General features: G+C 38.2%; 1 protein-coding gene and 1 pseudogene across 3 annotated transcripts in view; one reads left to right on the top strand and one right to left on the bottom strand.

Annotated features, from left to right (window-relative positions):
• The window catches only part of P4HA1 (prolyl 4-hydroxylase, alpha polypeptide I), a 123,596-nt gene that overhangs the window by 54,445 nt on the left and 44,697 nt on the right, over nt 1-24,454 (bottom strand). For all 3 annotated transcript variants that reach the window (XM_006887547.1, XM_006887548.1, XM_006887549.1), the window contains 2 exons: nt 10,076-10,315; nt 878-1,071 (listed from right to left, as the gene is read on the bottom strand). In XM_006887547.1, coding sequence (XP_006887609.1) covers nt 878-1,071; nt 10,076-10,315 — 434 coding nt within the window. The remainder of the gene's footprint in view (nt 1-877; nt 1,072-10,075; nt 10,316-24,454) is intronic.
• Nucleotides 12,870-14,084, top strand: LOC102866199 (annotated as a pseudogene).

The raw sequence follows: 24,454 nt of genomic DNA, 5'->3' as shown, positions 1-24,454 counted from the left end.
CTGTAGATGTTCATTGAAATGAAAAATAAATAAATTAAAATTTAAAAAAAAACAAACCACAGTGATGAAATAAATATGGACTCCTTCCATGTGTTTAACAAATCCAGACTGGTAAGGATTCTGAGAAATGTCAGGACCAGAGCCTGATGCTAATTTGAGTGTTTACACTTGAAGAAAGTTGTTTTCATAAACACTTTAAGTAAAGATGAAGGTATGCTTTTACACCTACTATCATATTTTCCCTTCTCCAGGAAGTTTCCCTCAGGGTCCCAAAACAATGGTTGAGATACTCATGTACTCTAAAGAAAGACCAAAAAACTCCAAACCCACTATTAACCAAGTTGACATAATGTTTTCATCATCATTTTCTTTGTTTTCTGCTGACTTTAGTAGGCTACAGCAATTTAAAAATTAAACACTATTAAAAATTTAAACATAAATTAAGTACTTAATCCAAAAACACACTAACTCCTTTCACAAACACATTCAACTAAATAAAAACTCCAAGACTGTACAAAATTTTTTTACAACTCGACTGGACTTAACAACAAGAAGATATAAGAAAAACTATCCCTTTAAACTTATCTTTCACTCTGGGAAATCAATGCTTTTTGATCTAAAAAAGGGTAATATAAACAAAGTATTTGTGATGGTATTTTATTTGCAAGCTTTGTTTTACATCTGGAATATTTTTTTAAGTGTGATCTCCATAATAAAGTAGATGGAGCATACTGCATTCATTCTATGCAGTTATGATTTATTGCTCATAGACTTAAATACAAAAAAAAACTCATTCACTTTTTTAAGAACAGTGTACAAACACACACACACACACACACACACATACACACACATACATAGGATGTTTCCACTTTACCATTTTAGTACCCTCCCCACGGCACAGCATTTCATACTTCTGTCTCTCTGGCAGGTAATCCACTGGACCCCCTTTTCTCTTCAGTGTTTTCTGATCAGATTGGTCATCTGAAGTGGACTTATTGGAATCTTTTTCCTTAGCCATTATATACTCAAAATATTTTAAGTTGCCATTAGCTCTCTGATGTTCAGGATCTATTAGAAGAGAAAGGCAACATTCCCGTTGGTTAGTTTACAGTTATTCACATATCAGAATACAGTAATATAAAAATGTCAATGATTAATTGTGACCCTCTATAGGATTTCTGAGGCTCTAAATTGCAAGAGAAGAGATTGTCCATCTTTCTCCTTCAGAGCCGTCTACAGATTCACTCAGTGAGAAACATGCTGCTGCCTTTTAGTTAGCAGTGCATCATGCTATCTACGGGCTATACCAACTGAGATCCTTAATATAAAAAGCTGTTTTTATGTACCATCAAACTGACTCATTGCTGACCATCCAGCAGTTTTCAGAGGCTGTAAACTGCACAGGAGGAGATTGTTCATCTTTCTCTCAGGGAGCATCTGGTGGCTGTAAACTTGGACTGGCAGCACAACTCCTTAACCCTAAGTCATCAGAGCTTCCTAATATAAAAAGAGGACCGTGCAAAACTATCTTCCCTAATCTGATGCTTTTGAGAGTAAAAGTGGACATTAATAAAAGTTCTTAGGGGAGCTCTTGGTGGCCTAGTGGGTAAATATCTGTGCTGTTAAGCTAAAGGTTGACAGTTCCAACTGACCAGCTAGCTACTCTGTGAGATAAAGATAGGCAACTTCACTCAAGTGATTTACAGCCTCTAAAAGCCCCCTGGAAGGTCAGCTATTAGTTTGTTCTAACTAACTAGTACATTAAAATCAATAAAAGATCTCACACCAGAACAAGAGGAACAGACCAATACTGCCTCAAATAAATCAAGACATAGTGTTATTATACATAAAAAGTCTGGAAAAAGATGAAGCCATTAATTTCAAGGTAGCAATTACTGCTTCTACTATGACAACTGAGTCAAAGAAACCATATACTGTTCAAAGTCAGAAAATTTTTTAAAAAAATTTAATCTACATATTGAGCAATGAGAAGGCATTTTCTGAGGCTGAAATGTAATCACCATGTGGAAACAAAGGTATCATCTACAGTTCAAAAGAAGCTTCTCCCACAAAACCAGAACATAGCCCATTTCTCAGGGGAGTGGATTGTAGTCTCAAATTTCTAACTTGAGAAGAAAAAGAGAAACTAAATATATCATTTTCAAAATAAGCCAGAATCCATTAAACACCTCAGAATTGCTAGTCATAATTTTTAGCGACTTTACAAGGGGAAAACTCCACCCATCCGGGAAGGGAGGGAATTCTAAACACACACACATTATAACAACAGTAGAAAAAAGAGACTTCAACTTGAGGTAATAATTAAAAAGTTGAGGAATTCTAGCCTAGATTTATGAACTATTTTTTATCCTTGGGAAACAGCTCATAATATATGTTATCACATACTGTATGCGTGGGAGAAGAATGAGCAGTCTCCTCCGTGCCATCAACTGCCTCTAAATACCCTCTGGAGGGTCAGCTATGAGCTGGTTCAGACTTAAAAGCAAACAAGAAGATATAGTATGTGGTTTAATTTTGTAAAATTATGGGAAGTTTTTGTGTATGTGAATAGGGGACTCTGTAAATAAAAAAAGTTAAAATAAGCTGTTGGTATCTGGTTGACAGGCTTATTGATTAGCCTCTATATATTTTACCTTTTTGTGTTTTTATTTTACAATGAGTACTAGTATGCTTTTTTTTAAAAAAGAGGAAAATTATTTCCAAAAAATGAATAAACCAAGATTGCTTGAAGTCAATCTACTTAAAAACTTTTACTCAAATTATTTTAATTTATTAATTCACCCATCAGTAACTCAATTATCCAAAGAAAAGGGCAACAGACAATAAGAAATTGCTTTAGACATTTTAATTAACTACAATGTTTATTGTTGTGGTTGTTGTTAGTAGACTACAACTTACAGTAACCCTATGAACAACGGATCAGAATCCTGCCCTATCCTGAGTCACCCTTATCACCTCTGATACACTCGAGCCTCTCATTACAGTCACTGTGTAAATACACCTCACTGAGTCTTCCCCTCCTTCGCTGACTTTCCACCTTTCCAAACATGGTTGTCATATCCTATTCTAAGGACTAATTCTCCTGATAACATTCCCAAAATGTTAGACAGTTTCACTATCCTTGCCTCCAAGGGAAACACTGGCTACACCTTTTCTAAGACATTTTTTTCTTTTTAGCAGTTCCTAGGATATTCAGCACTCTTCTCCAATACTATTCAATGGCAGTGTTCTTTTTATTCAACTGTCAACTGCATAGCAAGCAACTGAAAAGATCATGGACATCACTGTTCTTCAGCACTTTGGAGAAGTCTATGACAGCCGACTTTGCCAATACATGAGGTCTTTTGATTTCCTGGCTGCTGGTGCCAAGAGTGTTAATTGTGGATCCAAGCAAGATGAAATTATTTACTATTTTGATCTCATCTCTATATTTATCATGATGTTGCCTAGTGGCCCAGTGGTGAAAATAATTGTTTTCTTGATGAGATGTAACCCATACTGCAGGCTGAATCCTTTACAGCAAGTGCTTCAAGTCTTCTCGCTTTCAGCAAGCAAAGCTGTTTCATCTATGTAACATAGGTTGTTGATGAGTCTTCTTCTGATCCTGACGCCACATTCTTCTTCATAGACTCCAGCTTCTTGAATGATTTGTTCTGCATATAAAATGAACAGGTATGGAGACCGGTAGAGCCTTGACACATGCTTTTCCTAATTTGAAATATGCAGAACTGCCTTGCTCTGTTTAGACAACAGCTTCTTGGTCTAGGTATAAATTTCGTATGAGCTCAAAGAAGTGTTCTGGATTCCCATTCTTTTCAGTGTCAGCCATAATTTGTTACAATCCACACAGTCAAAAATCTTTGCATAGTAAATAAAACCCAAATAGACAGCCTTCTGGTATTCTCTGCTTTCAGCTAAAATCCACTGGACAACAGCTAGGATATCCCTTGTGCCACGACTTCAAAATCTAGCCTGAATTTCTTGTGGATACCTGGTTGATGTGCTGTTTTAGGTATTTTCAAATAATCTTCAACAAGAGTTTACTTGCATGTGATATTAATGATATTATTAAGTTCAACATTCCGTTGGATCATCTTTTTGGGAATGAGAACAAATATGGATCTCTTCCAATTGCTTGGTCAGGTAGCTGTCCTCCAAATTTCCTGACATAACTTGGTGACCACATCTAAGGTTGCATCTGTTAGTTTAAACATATCAACTGGAGCCCATCAATTCCTCAGTCCTTATTTTTTTAACAACTTCTTTCATCACTTTGGTTCTTGATCATATGCTCCTCTCTGAAATAGTTCTGTGTCCACTCATTCCTTTTGGTACAGTGACTGTGTACATACATTACTTCTTTTTTTGATGCTTTCCGAATCATTCAGGATCATCATTCCTGGCATCTTTCAGCTTGAGGCTTGAATTTGTTTTTGTTATTTAAACTTGAGAAATGCCGAGTGAATTCTTCCTTTGTTGTATGCTAGCTCCAGCTTTCTGCCTATTCTTTGGTAATACTTTGCTTTGTCTTCTTGAGTCGTTCTTTGACATCTTCTGCTCATCTCTTTTACTTTGCCAATCTTTGTCCTTGTTTTTTTGGTGATTTTATTTTTTTGTGGTTGGTTTTGGGTTGTTGTTTTTTCTTTCTTTCTCCTTGTTATGGCTTCCTGATGTTCTAGTGCAATTTTCACAATCTCTTCTGACATCCATTTTGGTGTTTTCTTTCTTCCTTGTCTTCATAATGACTTTCTGTTTTCTTCATGGATGACACCCTTGATGTCATCCCAAAACTCATCTGGTCTTCAACTATTAGCTTCAATGCCAATGCCTCAAGCCTATTCTTTTTTTTTAAATTAATTTTTTTAATTGTCATTTTAACAAAATTTACAGAAAAGTTAGATTTCATTCATTGTTGCATTTTACCTCTTCTCCCTCCCTTTCCCTGCCCCAAGCTGACTTTTTCCCACTAGTTTATTTACAAAATTCTAATACAAATTCAAATTCTTTCAATTTCCCTCAACCCCCCCCCATCAAAATGTACAATCCAATGATTAATTCCCTCTTCCCCCTATACATCCACATCCCTCTGCTTCCAGCCTCTCCCACCCCTCCTGGATCCTTAAACTCCTTCTACAATAACAAATAACAAATAAATAAATAACAATATTTATCCTTGTGGGACTGAGTTAGTTCACTCAGCATAATGCTCTCCAGTCCCTCACAAGTTAGGTAATAATTTATAAAGTTATTGCTCCTGTGTTGCTGCATAGTATTCCATGGTGTGAATGTACCATAATTTCTCAATCCATTCGTTTGTGGCTGGATATTTGGGCTGTTTCTATGTTCTTGTGATGGTGAATGCTGCTATGAACTTTGGTGTACAAATCTCAGTTTGTGCCTCAGTTCTCATATTCTCAGGGTATATTCCAAGTAGTGGAATGGCTAGGTCATATGTAATTTCTATGTTCAGCTTTTTGAGGAAGCGCCAAACTGCCTTCCAGAATGGTTAACACCATTTTACAACCCATCAACAATGTATAAGAGTTCCTTTCTTGCCATACCCTCTCCAACACCTATTACTTGCTTCCCTTTTAAACTTTGCCATTCTTTTCAAACCTATCCTTGAGATGATTTTTAAATTCAGGTGGGTAAACTCAATGTTGTATTTTGGTTCTTGTGGACTTGTTTTCCTCTTCAACTTCAACTTGAAATGGTAGATGATTAAATGATAGTCTGTTCCACTCAGCACTTGATCTGGTTTTGAATGCCGATATTGAGCTTCTCCAATAATTCTATGCACAGATATATAATCAGTCTGGTTCCTCTACAATCCATCAGGTGAGGTATATGCATAAAGTCACTATTTGTGTGGTTGGTTTTATTTTTTTAAAGAAAAGGCAATTTCAATTAATAAATAATTGATTGTACAAAATTTAATCATTCTGTTTGTAGTCTCATTTCTCTCACCAGGTCTGTAATTTCTAACTATCAGTCCTTTTTCTTTGTTTCCAACTTTCGCATTCTGTTGTTCTTTTTAATTTTTTCAATAGAACAAATTGCATGAATTTATTAAACATGCACCATTTTTTATTTAGCTGACTTTATGCTTGTACCTTCAGTACTTTCACAACAATTTCTGCTCCTCAATAAGGAAAGCACGCTTGATCCTGTCACGGACACACTTAGCACACATGGAACCACCATAAGCTCTGCTGACATGTTTTTTTTTGTTTTTGACAACCTCGTGAGAACTTTAGATCTCACAGCACAGACCCCTCTTAGTCGGCCCGGGCACAAACGACACGCAGATTTTGGTGCCTTTCCAACCTTCTTGGTATAAAGGTAAACAATTCTGTTACCAGAGGTTCGGGACAGCCTCGTTTTGTTAGAGGCTGTGTTGTAGGACAGACTATGACGGTAGGTCAGACGCTACACTATTTTGAATGCATCTATACAGTGTCTCCAGAAGAGCCTTTTTAATTTTTTTAAATGGTATTTTAACAAAAGTTTACAGAAAACTTGGATTTTCATTCATTCATTGTTGAACCTTTTCCTCCCTACCCCCCTACAGGTCGCTTTTCTCTTTAAAAAGATTCTTTCATTGTTGCACAATTTCCTCCCTCCCTCCCACCCACCCTCCAGTCCACTCTGCTATGTAGCTCTTATTCTGGAATGTTGTCATGCAAATAATACCTAACCATATATTTCTTTTAGACAGTTCTTTCCCTCATCTGTTTCAATGTAGTGTTAATAATTTATCCCCTCTTTACTTAGTTTCCTCCCAACCCCCATGTCAGTCTTGTTTAATAACAGTGGCATTATGCTGTATTTTTCCTTTTGTGATTGAGATATTTCACTCAGCAAAATGTCCTCCAGGGTGAGTCATTCTGTATAATATTTTATGAGTTCCTTGCTTTTCAGTGCTGTGTAGTATTGCATTGTGTGAATATACCACAGCTTCTCTACCCATTCATATGTTGATGGGCACTTGGGTTACTTCCATCTCTTTGCTATTGTGAACAACATAGCAATAAACGTAGGTGTGCATATACCTGTTTGAGTGGCCGTTCTTATTTCTATATTCCCAGTAGTGCAATTGCTGGGTCAAATGGTATTTCTATTTTCAATTTTTTTGGAAAGCACCATATTGCCTTCCATAGTGGCTGCACCATTTTACACTCCCACCAACAGTGAATAAGGGTTCCAATTTTTCCATAGCCTCACTATCATTTGTTGTTTGCTGCTCTGTTGAACTTCACTGTTGTTACTGGGATGAGATGATATCTCACAGTAGTTTTGATTTATATCTCAGAGCTGGGGATTTTGAACATATCTTCATATGTGTGTTTGCCATTTGAAGTTTTCTTTAGTGAAGTGCCCATATCCTCTGCCCACTTTGTGACTGGGTTGTTTTCTTTCATCTTTCTGAGTTCATCCTGTTGTTCTTGTGTCCATCAAGTCAGAACATAGTTCACCCTCCCTCAAATTTTCAGAGGCAATTTAAAAACATGGGAGGAGATTGCTCATCTTTCTCTCATGGAGCAACTAGTAGATTTGAACAGCATGCCTTTGGGATGGCAGCACTGCTCCTTACCTCTAAGCCACCAGAGCATTCTAGTCACCAGTTATTATTATTATCATTATTAATGAATCCTGATTGTATATTTGGTCAATTTCCTACTTTTAAAGTTGGCAGAAATTCTCAATTTCCTCCTCTCTGGTTTAGCTGTTGGTACATACATTTGAATAATAGTTGTATTAATGGACTACTTTAACAAACAATATGTCTATGAATGACAGTATGGGGAAAAAAACCAATGATTTGTAAACTTTCACTCAAATGAAAATTAAATTAATTAAAAAATTTTTAAAAAGAGAAAATCAATTGATGTGGAAATACAGTCATAATAATATTACATATAAATAGCTAAACAGAAAAGATTCATTTAAGTATGACACTATTATTTAAGTGACATATTTTTTAAAAGGTGTATATACATATATTATACACAGATTACAGAGCTAGAAACCAGCTATTGAGCTATTGTTGTTGTTGTTGTGTACAGTTGAGTCAGAATCAACAGACAGTCGACGCTGTGAAGGTTTTCTAAGACAGTTAATTACACAGGAGGAGATGACCCATCCTTCTCCCATGGGGCTGCTGGTGGCCTCAAACCGTGAGCCTTGCAGTACACTTTCTTGCCACTAGGCCACCGCTATACACAATTTATAGTTCAGTAGTGGGTGAATACTTCTCTTTTGCAACTCTGTCCTTTTTAAATATTTTACACTAAACTATATTTATTTTATAATGAAAAGTAGTCCAATTATAAACATTTCCTTTTTTCAGATTACCAGTCTTTTTAATTGTTTAACTCTTCTAACACATTATTTTTTAACACATATTAAAGCTTTCTTACACACAAATTCAAATTTATTGCCATGGAGCCAGAACCAATATACAGCTGAACCGCCTGTGGGTTTTCAGAGCCTTTAACTGTATGGGAGGATATTACCCATCTTTCTCCTGAGGAGCTAATGATAAATTCGAACCATCAGCCTCTGTGTTGGCAGCACAATTACTTTAAGTCACCAGTGCTCCTTTATTATATACTGAATTCCAGATCCATCTTCAAAGATTCCAATATACTAGATCTAGAGTGGAAACCAATTAACTTTTCATTTTTAACAAGAACCCTACTTGGAGAAACTGTATAGCTCTGTTCAAAATACTAGTAATAAGGTTATCATAAAATATTTATTTCAAATAAGTTTACAATAATTTGCAAAAACACTTCATTTCCAAAGAGTAAATGCTCTAAACCTGAAACATCCTTCAAAGAAAACTGGTTAAAACTGACTGGCAACATGTAAATAAACTTTTTCTTTTTTTTTAGTAAGTTATATATAGATCAATTTTGGAATTCCTGAAGAATCCCAGGTGAGTGAAAAAACAGGAATTTTTTATAAACTGTTATACTTTCTTTCTCTCACCAGGTGAGAAAAATCAGTTGCCATGGATTTTGAAGATAAACAGGAAAAAGACACGTGTCAAGAACAAGGTTCTTGAGTGCTAGCAAATTAAAAACATCAAATTACATGGTTATATGTACAGTCAATCCACATTACTAACAAACTTGGAATTGACAGAATTGATCTACTGAAAATTTTATTTGCAGTTCCATAATCAGTAACCGGAGCAATCCTGCAGCCATTCACAGACATGTGTGGAACAGCAAAAAGTTTATGTTCCTGACCTACACATTCCCAAGTGAATCTGAATAAAGAGGTGTCTGCCTTCCTGTTCCAAACTATAAACAAAAATACCCTATATGTAGTCGCTATTTTTTTTTCTTTTGCGATTTTATTATTTAACATTGTCCCTAAGTATAGGTGCTACTTAATGTTCCTAGGCACAAGAAAGAGGTGATATATCTCTGAAAACTTGTATTGGGTAAGCTTCATTCAAGCATGAGTTATTGTTACTGTTAATAAAACAGTAATATATGTTAAACAAGGCATCTTTAAGTGGAAGCACAGATCAAGGCTATGAACTGATTATTGTTGTTGTTATTATTATGTGCCATCGAATCACCTGCAACTTACAGCGACCCTATGCACAACAGCCTTAAACCCTGCTTTGTCCCATGGCAATCTTATTGTCTCCAACACACCTATCGCCATTACCCTAGTCACTGAATCAATCCACCTCATCGAGGGTCTTCCTCTCCTGCGCTGTCCCTCCACCCTACCAAGCATGATGTCCCTCTCCAAGAACTGATCCTGCTTTGTAAAATGTCCAAAGTATGTTAGATGAAGCCCCAGAATCCTTGCCTCCAAGGAACAGCCCGGCTTCACCCTCTCCAGGACGAACTTGTTTGTTCTCCTAGCAGTCCATGAACTGATTAGCTAATAAAAATATTTCATACTTGTTACCTCAGCATTCTTGGAAACTTTATATAGAGCATATCTGTCACAAATAACAAGAGCAGGCTGTACACACACATACTCCAAAACATCTTTACACCTGATTGAGGCCCATTTAACATACCTAGTTCAAGAAGTTGCTTTGTGAGCAAAAGTGCCTTATCCAGGTCTCCTTGTTGGTAGACTGCATAGCTTAGATAATCTAGAACAGAGACTTTATCGATAGGAGAAACCTCGCCTTCATCCAGTTGCCTCAGTGCTTGTCCCATCCACAGCTCAGTGTGATAATAGTCTGCTTCTGTATAGGCCACTTTGCCCAATTCAAAGCAGTCATCAACTGTTAGAAAAGATCGGTGTTTTACTCCTAAAAAAGAAGTAAGGAGAACTTCAGGAATCTTTAATATCATTGCATATTTACCTATGACTGTATTTATTTAAGGTTTCAAAGGGGTATTCATTTTCATCTGAACTTCATGAAAACAGTGATTTTAAGAATAAAACAACAATCTACAAAGTAATGTAATATTATAGGAATCACACAGTTGATACTAGAGATGCAGAACCTAGAGAAGGACTTAAAGATTTTTACATTATCAGCCATCTTATCACGACAAAACATGGATTATCCTTGTTACTTGATACTTCATTTCTAACCAACAATCTGGACAAGAGAAGCACACACAGGAAGAGAGACAAACCTGTCAACTGGTTTCTTTCCTTTGAACACTATTAAAGATACTGCTAAACACTATAAAGTTACTCATTTAGGGTAGACTGAGTTTTAGCATATTAGAAAACTGTATAATCACAACGTAATTCCAGAACATTTCAATCTCTCCTAAAAGAAATCTTGTAACATTATTAGTAACTCTCCATCAGTCCCCCATTCTAATCTATTGTCTCCTCTACTAATTTGGTTTCTTCCTGGATATTTTAGAAAATGAAATCATACAGTATGGTGTTTTGTGACGAGTTTCTTCCATTCAGTCTAGTATTTTCAAGTTCATTCATGATGTAATCTTTTTAGTGAAAAAAAAAATTCTATTGTGCAGATATATTACATTTTGTTTATAAATATATGGTCATTTTAATCTATTTTTATTATGAATAATGACGTAGACGTATGTTTTCATTTCTCTTGAATATAAACCTAAAGTATATACTCAAAATATTCCAGGTGCTAATTGTGGAACAGACCATCAATTACTCATATGCAAGTTCAAACTAAAGCTGAAGAAGGTTAAAACAAATCCACAGGAAGCAAAATTTGACCATGAGTCTGTCTCACCTAAATTTAAAAACCATCTCAGGAAAAGATTTGAGGCCTTAAACACTAACGAACAAAGATCAGAGGAACTGTGGGGAGACAGCAGGAATATCTTCCATCTCTAAAGACTGTAACTGTCATCCAAACAGATAAATGCACACTCATGTTTATTTCTGTGTTATTTGTAATAGCAAAGAGATGGAAGCAACCCAAGAGCCCATCAACAAACAAATGGATAGAAAAACAATGGTATAGTAATATAATGGAATGCTACGCAGCACTGAAAAACAATTAACTCATAAAACATTACACAATATGGAGGATCCTGGAGGACCTCATCCTGAGTGAAAACAGCTCAGTCACAAAATAACAAATAATGCATATCACCAGTGTTATAAAGCAGGGAAGTTGGGAGGAGAATAAAATAAAAGTGGATAGATAATGGTCATCGCATTGGAACAGATGAAGAAAAGAACTGTCTAAAATAAATGTATGATGAGGCATTATACATATGACAATAGCCCCGAAGAAGAGGTATATCATTGCAAAGAGGATTGGGTGGTTGGGGGGAAGTAAGTAATTGTGAATAATGAATGAATATTTTTTTAAAAAGTGAACTGGGGAGAAGCAAGGAAGGGAAAGGGGGTAAAACATGCTAACAATGAATGAATGGAAATCTAACTTCTCTATAAATGTTCGTTAAAAATCATAATTTCAAAACAAATTATTTAAAAAATAGTATCATCCATGAAGAATGCAAAAGGTCATTACAAAGACAGAAGAGGAAGAAAAGATAGAGAAGGATTTCAGAAGAGACTCTAAATATTGCACTAGACTACTAAGAAATCAAAGCAAAGGGCAGAAAGCAGAAAGTTAAGGAACTGAACAGACGATTTCAAAGGGCAGCATGGAAGACAAGAGAAAGTATTACAATGAAAAATGCAAAGAGCTGGAGTCAGAAAATCAAAAGGGCCAAACTTGTTTGACATTTCTTAAGGTGAAGAAACAAAACAACAAATTCAAGTCTCGAGTTGCAATACTTAAGGATGCTACGGTACTAGCAGCCAGTAAATTAAAAGAGGAATTACACTGGGACAGTCTACCGTCAGAGACCTCTTGAAAGTACTAAAGAGCAATGATGTTAGTCTAGAGTCTAAGGTGAACCTGATCCAGGTCATAGTCTTTGCAATTACTTGCCATGCATTAGAGAGTTGGACAGTTAACTAAGAATGACAGAAGGAGACACGATGCCTTTGACCTGTGGTGTTGGAGAAGAGTATTGAATATACCATGGACTGCTAAGAAAACAAACAGGTTTGTCCTAGAGAGGGTGAAATAGGATGCTCCTTAGAGGCAAGGATTCGCAAGCTTCATCTGACCTGCTTTGGACATGTTGCAAGGAGGGACCAGTCTTGGAGGGGGTCATCATGCTTGGGAGGGTAGAGGGGTAGCTCAAGAGAGAAAGACTCTTTTGATTGATTCAGTGACTGGTGTAATGGGAGTAGGTGTGTCGGAGGCAACAAAACTGATCAGGGTTTAGGGCTGTTGTGCACAGGGTTGCTATGAGTCACAGGTGACTCGACATAACAACAACATAGGAAGAATATTGAATTATCTAGGAAGCATTAAAAGAAGATGGGGAGGAAAGGTGGTGGCAGCGGTGCGACAGGATTTGGCTCAGCTCATGAATTCAAGCGGCTCTCATAAAGATCTGGCGGGCAAATATCGTCAGATCCTGGTAAAAGCCATTCAGTTATCTGGGACAGAACAACTTGAAGCTTTGAAAGCCTTTGTGGAAGCAATGGTAAATGAGAATGTCAGCCTCGTGATTTCTCGACAGTTGCTGACTGACTTCTGCACACATCTGCCTAACCTGCCTGACAGCACAGCCAAAGAAATCTATCATTTCACCTTGGAGAAGATCCAACCTAGAGTAATCTCATTTGAGGAGCAGGTTGCTTCAATAAGACAGCATCTTGCATCCATATATGAGAAAGAAGACTGGAGAAATGCAGCCCAAGTGTTGGTGGGAATTCCTTTGGAAACAGGACAAAAACAGTACAATGTAGATTATAAACTGGAGACTTATCTGAAGATTGCTAGGTTGTATCTGGAGGATGATGATCCAGTCCAGGCAGAAGCTTATATAAATCGAGCATCGTTGCTTCAGAATGAGTCAACAAATGAACAATTACAAATACATTATAAGGTATGCTATGCACGTGTTCTTGACTACAGAAGAAAATTCATTGAAGCTGCACAAAGGTACAATGAACTCTCTTACAAGACAATAGTTCATGAAAGTGAAAGACTAGAGGCCTTAAAACATGCTTTGCACTGTACCATATCAGCATCAGCAGGACAGCAGCGTTCTCGAATGCTTGCTACTCTTTTTAAAGATGAAAGGTGCCAGCAACTTGCTGCTTATGGGATCCTAGAGAAAATGTACCTAGATAGGATCATCAGAGGAAATCAACTTCAGGAATTTGCTGCCATGCTGATGCCTCACCAAAAAGCTACTACAGCAGATGTTTCCAGCATCTTGGATAGAGCGGTTATTGAACACAATTTGTTGTCTGCAAGCAAGTTATATAACAATATTACCTTTGAAGAACTTGGAGCCCTTTTAGAGATACCTGCAGCTAAGGCAGAAAAAATAGCATCACAAATGATAACAGAAGGACGTATGAATGGATTTATTGATCAGATTGATGGAATAGTTCATTATGAAACACGAGAAGCCTTGCCAACGTGGGACAAACAGATTCAATCACTTTGTTTCCAAGTGAATAACCTTTTGGAGAAAATCAGTCAGGCAGCGCCAGAATGGACTGCACAAGCCATGGAGGCCCAGATGGCTCAGTGAGCCCTTTCAAAGCTCTGTGCACACTACGTCTTTTTCCATGTTGTACAGATCAATTTCACTTGTCTCTGGAGCATTTGCATCATGACCTTACACATTTCAATCCCTTTTATGCTGGATTCAACTTTCGGACATTAGGGCAGAAAATGCAAGCATTTAAAACTATGTAGTTTCCATATATTTAGAGTCTCTGAGTATCAGGCTCACTCAGATGTTTTGAAAGCTTTTTCTTTAAATGGAGTAAGTGAAATATCTGTGACTAAAAAAGTGTGGAATTTGTGGTAACTTTGTAGTCATGTAAAGCTTAAGTGCTTTGTGTCTCTCCAAATGTGGTTATTCTAATAAATGGAGAAATGAGAAAAAAAAAAAAAAAGATGGAAGGAGTATACAGAGTCACTAAATCAAAAAGAATTGGATGATACAGAATTTTAAGAAAATATGATCAAGATGCAACGGTGGTGCAAGAGAAAGTATAGGCTGCTCTGAAGGACCTGGCAAAAAACAAAGTCCCAGGAATTGACAGAATACCAAATGACATAATTCAAAAAAGAGATGCCACCCTAAATGTGCTTCCCAGATTGTGCCAAGAAATCTGGAGGACAACTACCTGGCCAACTGACTGGAAGTGATCCATACTTATTCCCATTCCAAAAAAGGTAACCCCAACAGAGTGTAGAAATTATCAGTCTCACTAAGATCACACATAAGCAAAATCCTAATGACGATTATAAAAAAAAAAAAACAAACTGGAACAGAGAACTACTAGAAATAAAAGCTAGGTTTAGAAGAGGTTGTGGCACTTAAGAGACTTGATCATGAAATCAGATGGATGTTGACAGAAAGCAAAGAGTACCAGAGGATTGTCTGTGTATCATTGATTATACAAAGTCATTTGACTGTGTGGATCATAACAAATTGTGGCTAACCCTGAGAAGAATGGGAAATCCAGAACAATGTTTTTACAAAACTCGGACAATCACTGTATGATTAAAAATCAGGAAAGGAGTACTTCTGGGATGCACCTTGTCTCAATACTTTTTCAATCTATATGCAGACTAGATTATTAGAGAGGACTAGTTTTATGAGGAGGATTGTGGCATCAGGATTGGAGAAAAATTTGTGAACAACCTGTGATATGCAGATAACACAACCTTGCTTGCTGAAACTGAGGAGACCCTAAAGCACTTGCTGCAGAAAGTCAAGGACTATTGTCTTCAATATGGATTAAAGCTCAACATCAAGAAGACAACGATTCTCACCACTAAGCCAAATCGCAGCACCACGACAGATGGAGAAAAGATTGAGGTTGTTAACAATTCCAGCTTGCTCGGCTCCACAATCAACCCTCTTGGTATCAGCAATCAGGAAATCAAAAGATGTCTTGCACTGGAAAATATGCTGTTAGGGACCTCTCCAGAGTACTGAGCAGCAACGATGTCAGTTTAGAGAACAAGGTGCACCTGATTCAGGTAATGGTCTTCGCAATTACTTGCTATGCATCTGGGAGCTGGATAATGACTAAGGATGACCTCTGAGTTGTGGTGCTGGAGAAGAATATTGAACATACCATAGAACACCAAGAGAACAGACAGGTCTGTCTTGGAGAGGGTGAAATCAAGTTTCTCCTTGGAGGCTAGGATTTTGAAACTCTGTCTCACATACCTTAGGCACAGGGCCAGGAGGGACCAATCCTTGGAGAAGGACATCATGCTCAGAAGGGTGGAGAGGCAGATGAGGAGGAGAAGACCCCGATGAGATAGACTGACACAGTAAATGAGGTAATGGGGGTAGTTGTGTCACAGTCAGTGAGATGGCTCAGTGGAGGGCAGGCTTTAGAGGTATTGTACATAGGGGTCATAATGAGTGACAAGTAACTCAAGCACATAACAACGACAGCATGTGTGAAGTGGAAGTGCATATATTTGATATATGATCAAATATATGCAGCTCTGGGGGTGTAGTTTCTAGCAAGTAACACTGCTAACCCAAATTCTGCTCATCTCTGGCAAGTCAAATATGAAGTACACTATAAACTGCCAAAAGAACAAACAAATCTATCTTGAAGGAAATGCAGCCAAAATGCTCGTCAGAGCCAAGAGTTCCGTCTCATATACTTTGGGCACGTTGTCAGGAGGTGCCAGACCTTGTAAAATCACATTATGCTGGAAAAAGTAGAGGGTCAGTCAAAGAGAGAAAGACCTTCAATGAGATGCTCTGACATGGGGATGTAACAACAGGCTAGAGCAGGGAGGAGAGCAGAAGCACTATCCAAGACAAGGCAAGGCTTCATCTGCCATTCACAGTGTCATTGTGAGTTGTAGTTAACACAACACCATCAACTCAACACCAATAACACTATGCTTAACATTTTGAGGAACTACCAAACCATTTTCCAAAGTGTCTGCCCCATTTTAAAGAACCACACATGGAGGGTGTAATTTCTCCACATTCTTCCTAAACCTTGTTACTATTTGTCTTTGTATATCGTGGCCATGCACACTACTGTGAAGTGTTTATCTTTTTTTGTTGTGATTTGCGTTTCCTGAATTCTAGTCTTCCATATGAGAGTCCCAGGATTGATTCTCAGCCAATGCACCTCATATGTCATCACTATTCCCTGTCAGCAAAGGCTTGTGTGAGGCTCCAATATTGAAGACGTTTCAGTAAAGATTTCAGAGTAAAAGAGACGAGGAAGAAAAGACAGTTCATCTATTTCCACATCAGCCAGTAAAATCCCTTTGGATCATGTTCTGGTTTGCACAGGACAGGCAGCGTTTCAATCCACTCTGATGAGGTCTCCATGAGTTAGGGGCTGACTTGTCAGCAGCTAACCATGATGAATGATGATGCTGGGAAACTTTTAGGTACTTATGAGCCAATTTTACCTCTTCTTTGGAGAAAAGTCCTTAAAATTCTTGACTCATTTTTCTTTTTTATTGGTGTTCCGGGGCACCAATTACATACTCAGATATGAACTGAAAGGTTGGAAGTTCAAATCTACTCAGAGGCAGCTTAGAAGGGAGGACTGATAAGCGATCTATTTACAAAAGGTCATAGTTTTGAAACCTATGAGCACAGTCATAAATTGCAATACAAGAGTCACCATGAGATGGAAAGAATCCAATACAATTCATTTGGGTTTTTACCTGTTTGATCATTTTACTATTTTAAGAATTCTTTATATAGTCTAGATCCTAGTCCCCTGATTAGATATGTAATTGGAAAATATTTTTCCCATTTAACATCTTTTCACTTTCCTGGTGCTATACACTGAAGAAAAAATATTTTTAATTCCGATGAAATCCAACTTAGTTAGCTTCTCTTTTATCTATCACCTGTGCTCTGGTGCCATCAGTCAAAATATTTCTGAATGGAATTTCTAACAAATTGTTGCTGTCAGGTGCCACTGAGTCAAGTACAACTCACAGAGAAACTATAACAACAGACCTGAATACTATCCTTCCCTGTGCCATCTTCATCATCTCTGACAACCTTGAGCAGAGACAGTACTATTTGAAAGTCCACACGTGGTGAAACATTAATAGGAAAACCAAAACACTTGGAGAAATAATTAGTCTGATTCTTAAAGAAGTACGCAAGAAAACAAGTGCAAAAAAAGTACATAAAACTAACAAAAATTTTAACAAAGTCTTATATTTATTGAGGCCCTACACCATGGTACTCATTTAATCTTTTAAAAAGCAATCCTACTACAGGTGAGGGAGCAAAGTAGAGAGAAGCTAACATGCCCAAAGATGAATAAGTAAAAAGCGGGCCAGAATCTCTACACAATATACTCTTAGATGTCTGTGGCAGTAACACCCTTTTTAAAATTTCAGAAAACCAACAAAACAACAGTAATGTTATGCTAACATTGTATAAATGAATTTTTTAACTTTTTAATTATTTATTAGAGTTTTAGTATTGGGAATTAAAAAACAACTACCTTGTTTTACATAAAAAATTATTGTGGCTGAGTCAAACATTATCCCTAAAACCTACAGTAAAGCTGAGAGCAAGGAATTGAGTAGGCAGATATGTCAACATAAAAGAACAGTATTTTTCATTAGGAAAGATAACTTCAAATGTCACATAAGAAAGTCAGAAAAAAATTTAAACAAAAATAGGTTAAAAAAATAAGTTGTAACGTAGGGAAAGACGACAAGTAAGTTGTAAAGAATCAGCTTGATGGCACTTAACAGTAACAGGAAGCTCTGATGGCCTCGTGGGTAAAAAACTACACAATTACAAAGGCACACAGTTTAAATCCACTAACTGCTCCGAGGTAGAAGGATGGGCAACCTTCTATGTAATTTACTGCCTCTGAAAACTCAATGGAGAATCGGATTTGGGTCGGTTCTGACAGTACACAATGACAATAAAAAGAAATCAGGCATATGTAAGGAGGGGGGAACAGAACATCAAGAGATGATAAATATAATTAATGAAATTAAAAACTCACTGGATAGGTTAAACACAAGAGGAAGAAGAGACCTAGAAGAAAGAATTCAATAAACTGACATTGGTTAACTATACAGAATGTAGCAAAGACGAAAAGATAAAAATGAGTTGAAAATACAAAAAAGAAAGCCTAATTATATCTACTTAGAGTTCCAGAAAAAGAGAGGCAGGAGAGGCGCTATTTAAAGAAGCAATGGTAGAGAATTTTCCAGAATTAAAAGGTGCAGCATCAGATTCAGGAATCACAAAGAATCTCAAACAAAGAAGGTCTTTTTAAGAATGTGTTTTAACGGTTCAAATCCACCAGATGCTCTGCTGAAGAAGGAGGAACAGTCGCCGCCTGTACCAGTCACATCCAATTTGACGGTACACACATATAAAAAAAAAAAAAAAGGAATGTGTTTTAAGAAGAAAAGAAAGTCTGAGGTAGAATAAAAAATGATAATTAAACAACTTGTATACATATGAGCCAATCCAAATGATGGAGAAGTAAACTATCAAATAGTCAAAAATCAGGGAGCTCTGGTGGCCTAGTGGCAAGAAGTTACACTGCAATCCTAGAGGCAAGCAATTCGAATCCATCAGATGCTCTGCTGGAGAAGGAGGGGCAATTTCCTCCTGTATCAGTCAGATCCAATTTGATGGTACAAACAAACAAAATAATAAAAAAAAAAAAACTTTAAAATAGTCAAAAAGCTGCTTGGTATTTTCAGATGTGGCTTCAAGGAAACAGTAAACTATGAGAAGTTCAGGCTTGGTTTAGAAGATGCTGTGGCACCACAGAGATCATTACTGAAGTCACATGGATCCTAGTTGAAAGCAGAGAGTACCAAAAGAATGTCGATCTGTGTTTTATTGCCTATCCAAAGACATCTAACTATGGATCACAGAAAACTATGGCTACAATTGAGAAGAATAGGAATACTAGAACACTTAATTGTGCTCATACAAAACCTACACCTAGATCAAGAGGCTGCTGTCCAAACAGAGCAAGGGAACACTGTTGTTTGTTGTTGTTGTTATGTGCCGTCGAGTTGCCTGCGACTTACAGTGACCCTATGTAACAACAGCCCTAAACTCAGCCCTATCCTGTGCCAATCTCACCATCTCCGATACATTACCCATCACCGAATCAATCCATCTCATCGAAGGTCTTCCTCTCCTGCGCTGTCTCTCCATCCTCTCAAGCACGATGCCCCCCCCCAAGGACTGGTTCCTCCTTGGAACATGTCCAAAGTAGGTCAGACGAAGCTTCAGAATCCTTGCCTCCAAGGAGCAGCTCAGCCTCACCCTCTCCAGGACAAACTCTCTGTTTGTTTTCTTAGCAGTCCATGTATATTCAATACTCTTCTCCAACACCACAGCTCAAAGGCATCAATTCTCCTTCTATCTTCCCTAGTCACTGTCCACCTCTCCAATGCACAGCAAGTGATTGCAAAGACCATGGCATATATCTGGTGCACCTTAGTCTCCAAAAAGGCATCTTTGCACTTCAGCACTTTAGAGAGGTCTCTAACCACAGACTTCCCCATCGCAATACATCTTTTAATTTCCTGGCTGCTGGTGCCAAGAGTGTTGACTCTGGGGTCCAAGCAAACCAAAACTGTGAACAATCTCAATCTCTTTACCATCCATTATGATGCTGCCAATCGGCCCACAGAGTGTGGAAATTATCAAACAATATCATTAATATCACATGCAAGCAAGATTTTGCTGAAGATTATCCAAAAACGACTGGAACAGCACATCAACAGAGAACTATCAGAAGTGCAGGCTGGATTTAGATGAGGCTGTAGTAATAGGGATATTGTAGCTAATGTTAGATGGATCTTGGCTGAAAGCAAGGAGTACCAGAAGAATGTCTTTGTTTCATTGATTATGCAAAGACATTTGACTGTGTGGATCATAACAAACTGTGGCTAACTCTGAGAAGAATGGGAATCCCAGAACACTTGATTGTGCTAACACGGAATCTATACTTAGACCAGGAAGCAGCTTTCAGAACAGAGCAAGGAAACACTGCATGGTTCAAAATTGGGAAGGGTGTATGCCAGGGCTGTATCTGGTCTCCATACCTTTTCAATCTTTATGCAGAAAAGGTTATCGAGGAGGCTGGGCCCTATGAGGAGAAATGTGGCATCAGGATTGGAGGAAGAATCACCAACAATCTGCGTTATGTAGATGACACAACCTTGCTTGCTGAAACTGAAGAAGACCTGAAGCACTTGCTGTGGAAGGTCAGGGACTGCAGTCTTCAATATGGATTGAGATTCAGTTTCAAGAAAACAAAGGGAACACTACATGATTTAAAATTAGGAAAGGTGTGCGTCAGGGTTGTACCCTTTTTCTATACCTATTCAATCTATATGCCAAGCAAAATAATCTGAGTAATCAGATTCTATGAAGAAGAAAGTGGCATCAGGGTCAAAGAAAACTCAAGAATGTGCATTATGCAGATAACACAACCTTACCTGCTGAAAGTGAGGAGAATCTAAAGTGCTTAATTACACCCTTCAATACAAATTGCATCTCAACATCAAGAAAAATGGAGAAAACTGAAACTGTCTACAACGTTGTCTTACTTGGATCCACAATCAACACATCTGGTACCAGTAATCAGGAGATCTAATGTGTCAAATGTGATAATCATTACCCATGGTAGACAGTGTTTGGTGGAGCTCTCCAATTAAAACAGGCTTGGAAGCAGGAGTGACATCCACTTCTGAAATAGCCTGCCTCCAAAAACTCTATGAACTTGAAGAAACGATGAAAGTTACACAAGTGTTCCAGTCTTTTGTTCATAGGGTCGCTATGAGTCTCCTAAGACTTGACGGCACTTAACAACAACAATCAGGAGATCAAGGGATACTACACTGAGGAAGTTTGCACTCAGGGATCTCTCCAAATTACTGAGGAACAATGATGTTAGTCTGAGAGCTAAGTGTGTTTGATTCAGGCTTTAGTCTTTTCAATCACCTGCATCTGAGTGGTAGACAATGAATGATAGAAGAAATTAGGCCTCTGAGTTGTGGTGTTGGAGAATAGTACTGACTATCCCATGAACTACCAAAAGTACAAATAAATATGTCCTATTAGTGAAAGTACAGCCAGAGTGCTCCTTGGAGGCTAAGATGACAAAGCTTCATCTCACATACTTTGGGCATGTTGCTAGGAGAAATTATTCCTTGGAGAGGGACAACATGTTTGGAAAGGTGGAAGAAGAGTAAAGGAGAGGATCACCTTCAGCCAGATGGAATGATGTCAACAATGGTGAGAATGGCACAACAAAGGAGAGCGTTCAGATCTGTTGTTCATAGGATAACTATGAGTCACACTCAGCACAACAGCACCTAACTGCAACAATGATCACTAAAACAACAATGATCACTAAAATTTGAGTCTCACACAGCACAACACCACCTAATTACAACAATGATCACTAAAATTTGTTGAAGCCCTTAAATGTTCATGGAAATTTTACATGAAGGGCTCAGGCTCTCACCACCTGAAACCACTAATCTATCAGCATCACTACGTATTACAGAAAGTGTTTCATCATACAATTCAACAGAAAATTGATAGCACCATCTAAGTGCTGCTTTTAGGCACTCCGGCAGCCTAGTGATAAGGAACTGCACTGGCACATAGTTAAAATCCACCAGCTGCTCTGTGGGAGAAAGATGGGCAATCTCTTCCCATGTGATTAACTGCCTCTGAAAATCTGCTAGAGGGTCAGCTATATATTGGTTCTGACCTGATGGTGTAACAATAATGATATTCATTCCAGACCAATTATTTTTTTTGCTTCAGAAAGATAACTGATGCCTTTGAGCTGTGGTGCTGGAGAAGAGTGTTGAGAGCACCATGGACTGCTAGGAGACCAAACAGGTTTGTCGTGGAGAAGGTGAAGCCAGACTGCTCCTTGAAGGATTCTTAAGCTTCATCTGACATACTTTGGACATGTTGCAAGGAGGGACTGGTCCTTGGAGAGGGACATCACGTTTGGGAGAGTGGAGGGACGGTGCAGGAGAGGAAGACCCTCGATGAGATGGAGAGATTTTGTGATTTGGGTCGTGGGAGTGAGTGTGTCAGAGACGGCAAGGTTGGCACAGGATAAAGCAGCATTTAGGGCTCTTGTACACAGGGTTGCTATGAATCACAAATGGTTCGACGGCACATAACAACAACTAATGATTTGTTAAAACCATGTGTTTTCAGCAATGGAAAGTATTTTAAATTAAAGGATAAACAAATAGCTTTAAAGTAATATGAATGTTTATAAAATTAGTGGAACATATGTATCCCAAGCAGTCTGGCACTGGGGTTTTAGGGATGAGGCCTGTTCCTTCAGACTCATGCAGTTATACAGAACCCCACGAGATGGCAGCATGTACACAACAACTGGCCTCTGCTCGCCTGGAGCAATTAGAGAAAGGAGAACTGGGAAAAGAAAGGGAATTGGAATGTGTAGCTGATTGGCTCCATGAACATCTGCCTTATTTTCCAGGAAACCAAAAGAACTGGTTGGTGCCTGACTACCACTGCTGAATATTTTCATCAAAGATTCCAAAAATGCAACCTGCTCAAAGAGAGCATACAGGACAGAATTCCAAATTCTCATGAATTCTAGACTTTCTGAATTCTTCAAACTGTCTGAAATAATCTTTACATTTTAAACCAAAAATATTCTTTGATTTCTTCTTAAAACCAAATAACAGTTTAGCTTAACCAGTAACACTCTTTTCAAGCTGCTATGGTACTGTGGTGCTGGAAATTGGGATCTCAAAACCCAAAAGGATAGTCAAAAAAGATTTTCAAAATTATTTCATCCTTCAACTCCTTAAAAAGGTTTTAAGATGAAGATGCATGTTCTGACACTTCTCCCTTAACTCACTCTCCACCTCACACCTAACCCTAGGGTGTCAAAATATCTTCATCTGAAACTTCTTCATCTTTGGCCTCAAAGGAGCTGCTCTAACAACCTGAAGTCACGAGGCTCATCAGCTGCTTTGTGGGAGAAAGACAGTAGAAATACACCAGCCGCCTCAAGGGAGAAAGACGGTCAATCTCCCCCTGTGAGATGTACTGCCTCTGACAACCTGCTGGAGGGACAGCTATGAGTCAGTTCAATTTTGGCTCTCCTGCTATTTTTCAATTAAGAGAATGCTGCACAGCTCTAAGATGAGTCAAAACTCGGAAATTAGGAATACTTCTCTCAAGGGCGTGTAAAACACACAAGAGACAGTAAGACATTTACATGCACAGGTAGCCCCAGGAATATTCTTCATATGATAGGATATTTCGGTGACATGATAGAAATAGCAGGGCAAGTTGCACTACTAAACCAAAGGCTGATATCTCTGGTAAATCAAATCCACCAGCAGCTCCGTGGGAGAAAAATGTACAGTCTCTTCCCAATGCAATTTAGGGCCTCAGAAATTTGATGAAGGGCTGTTGTAGGCTGGACCCAATTCAGGAGCAGTGAGATTTTGGTAGCTAAAGCATCTTTGTTCATCTTACATACTGACCTAGTTTTAATATTTTCCTCTTTCTTTATTGTGATTTTGGTGGAAGTTTGCAGAGATTAGTTTCCATTTATCATACACACTTTCCTCCCTGATTCTTCCCCAATACACTCTGTAATGCTAGTCCCACTCCAGACCACTGAGTGTCACACCTGTAACATCCATTTCTTTCAGGCTACTCCTCCCTTCACCTACTCCAGTGTGCATTCTAAAAGGGAGAAAGTGAAAAAACCAATATGGTACTTGAAGGGTGAAATTATTTCTAAAATACAGAACTTAAGAATACAGAAGAGCAGCGCGAGGGCGACGCAGCGCGAGGGCGACGCAGCGCGAGGGCGACGCAGCGCGAGGGCGACGCAGCGCGAGGGCGACGCAGCGCGAGGGCGA

Source organism: Elephantulus edwardii, unplaced genomic scaffold (assembly GCF_000299155.1).
Source record: "Elephantulus edwardii isolate Elephantulus edwardi_28Jun2011 unplaced genomic scaffold, EleEdw1.0 scaffold00058, whole genome shotgun sequence".
NCBI classification, from domain to species: domain Eukaryota; kingdom Metazoa; phylum Chordata; class Mammalia; order Macroscelidea; family Macroscelididae; genus Elephantulus; species Elephantulus edwardii.
Note: the sequence above shows the minus strand (reverse complement) of the source record. Positions and strands in the feature narration are given on the sequence as shown.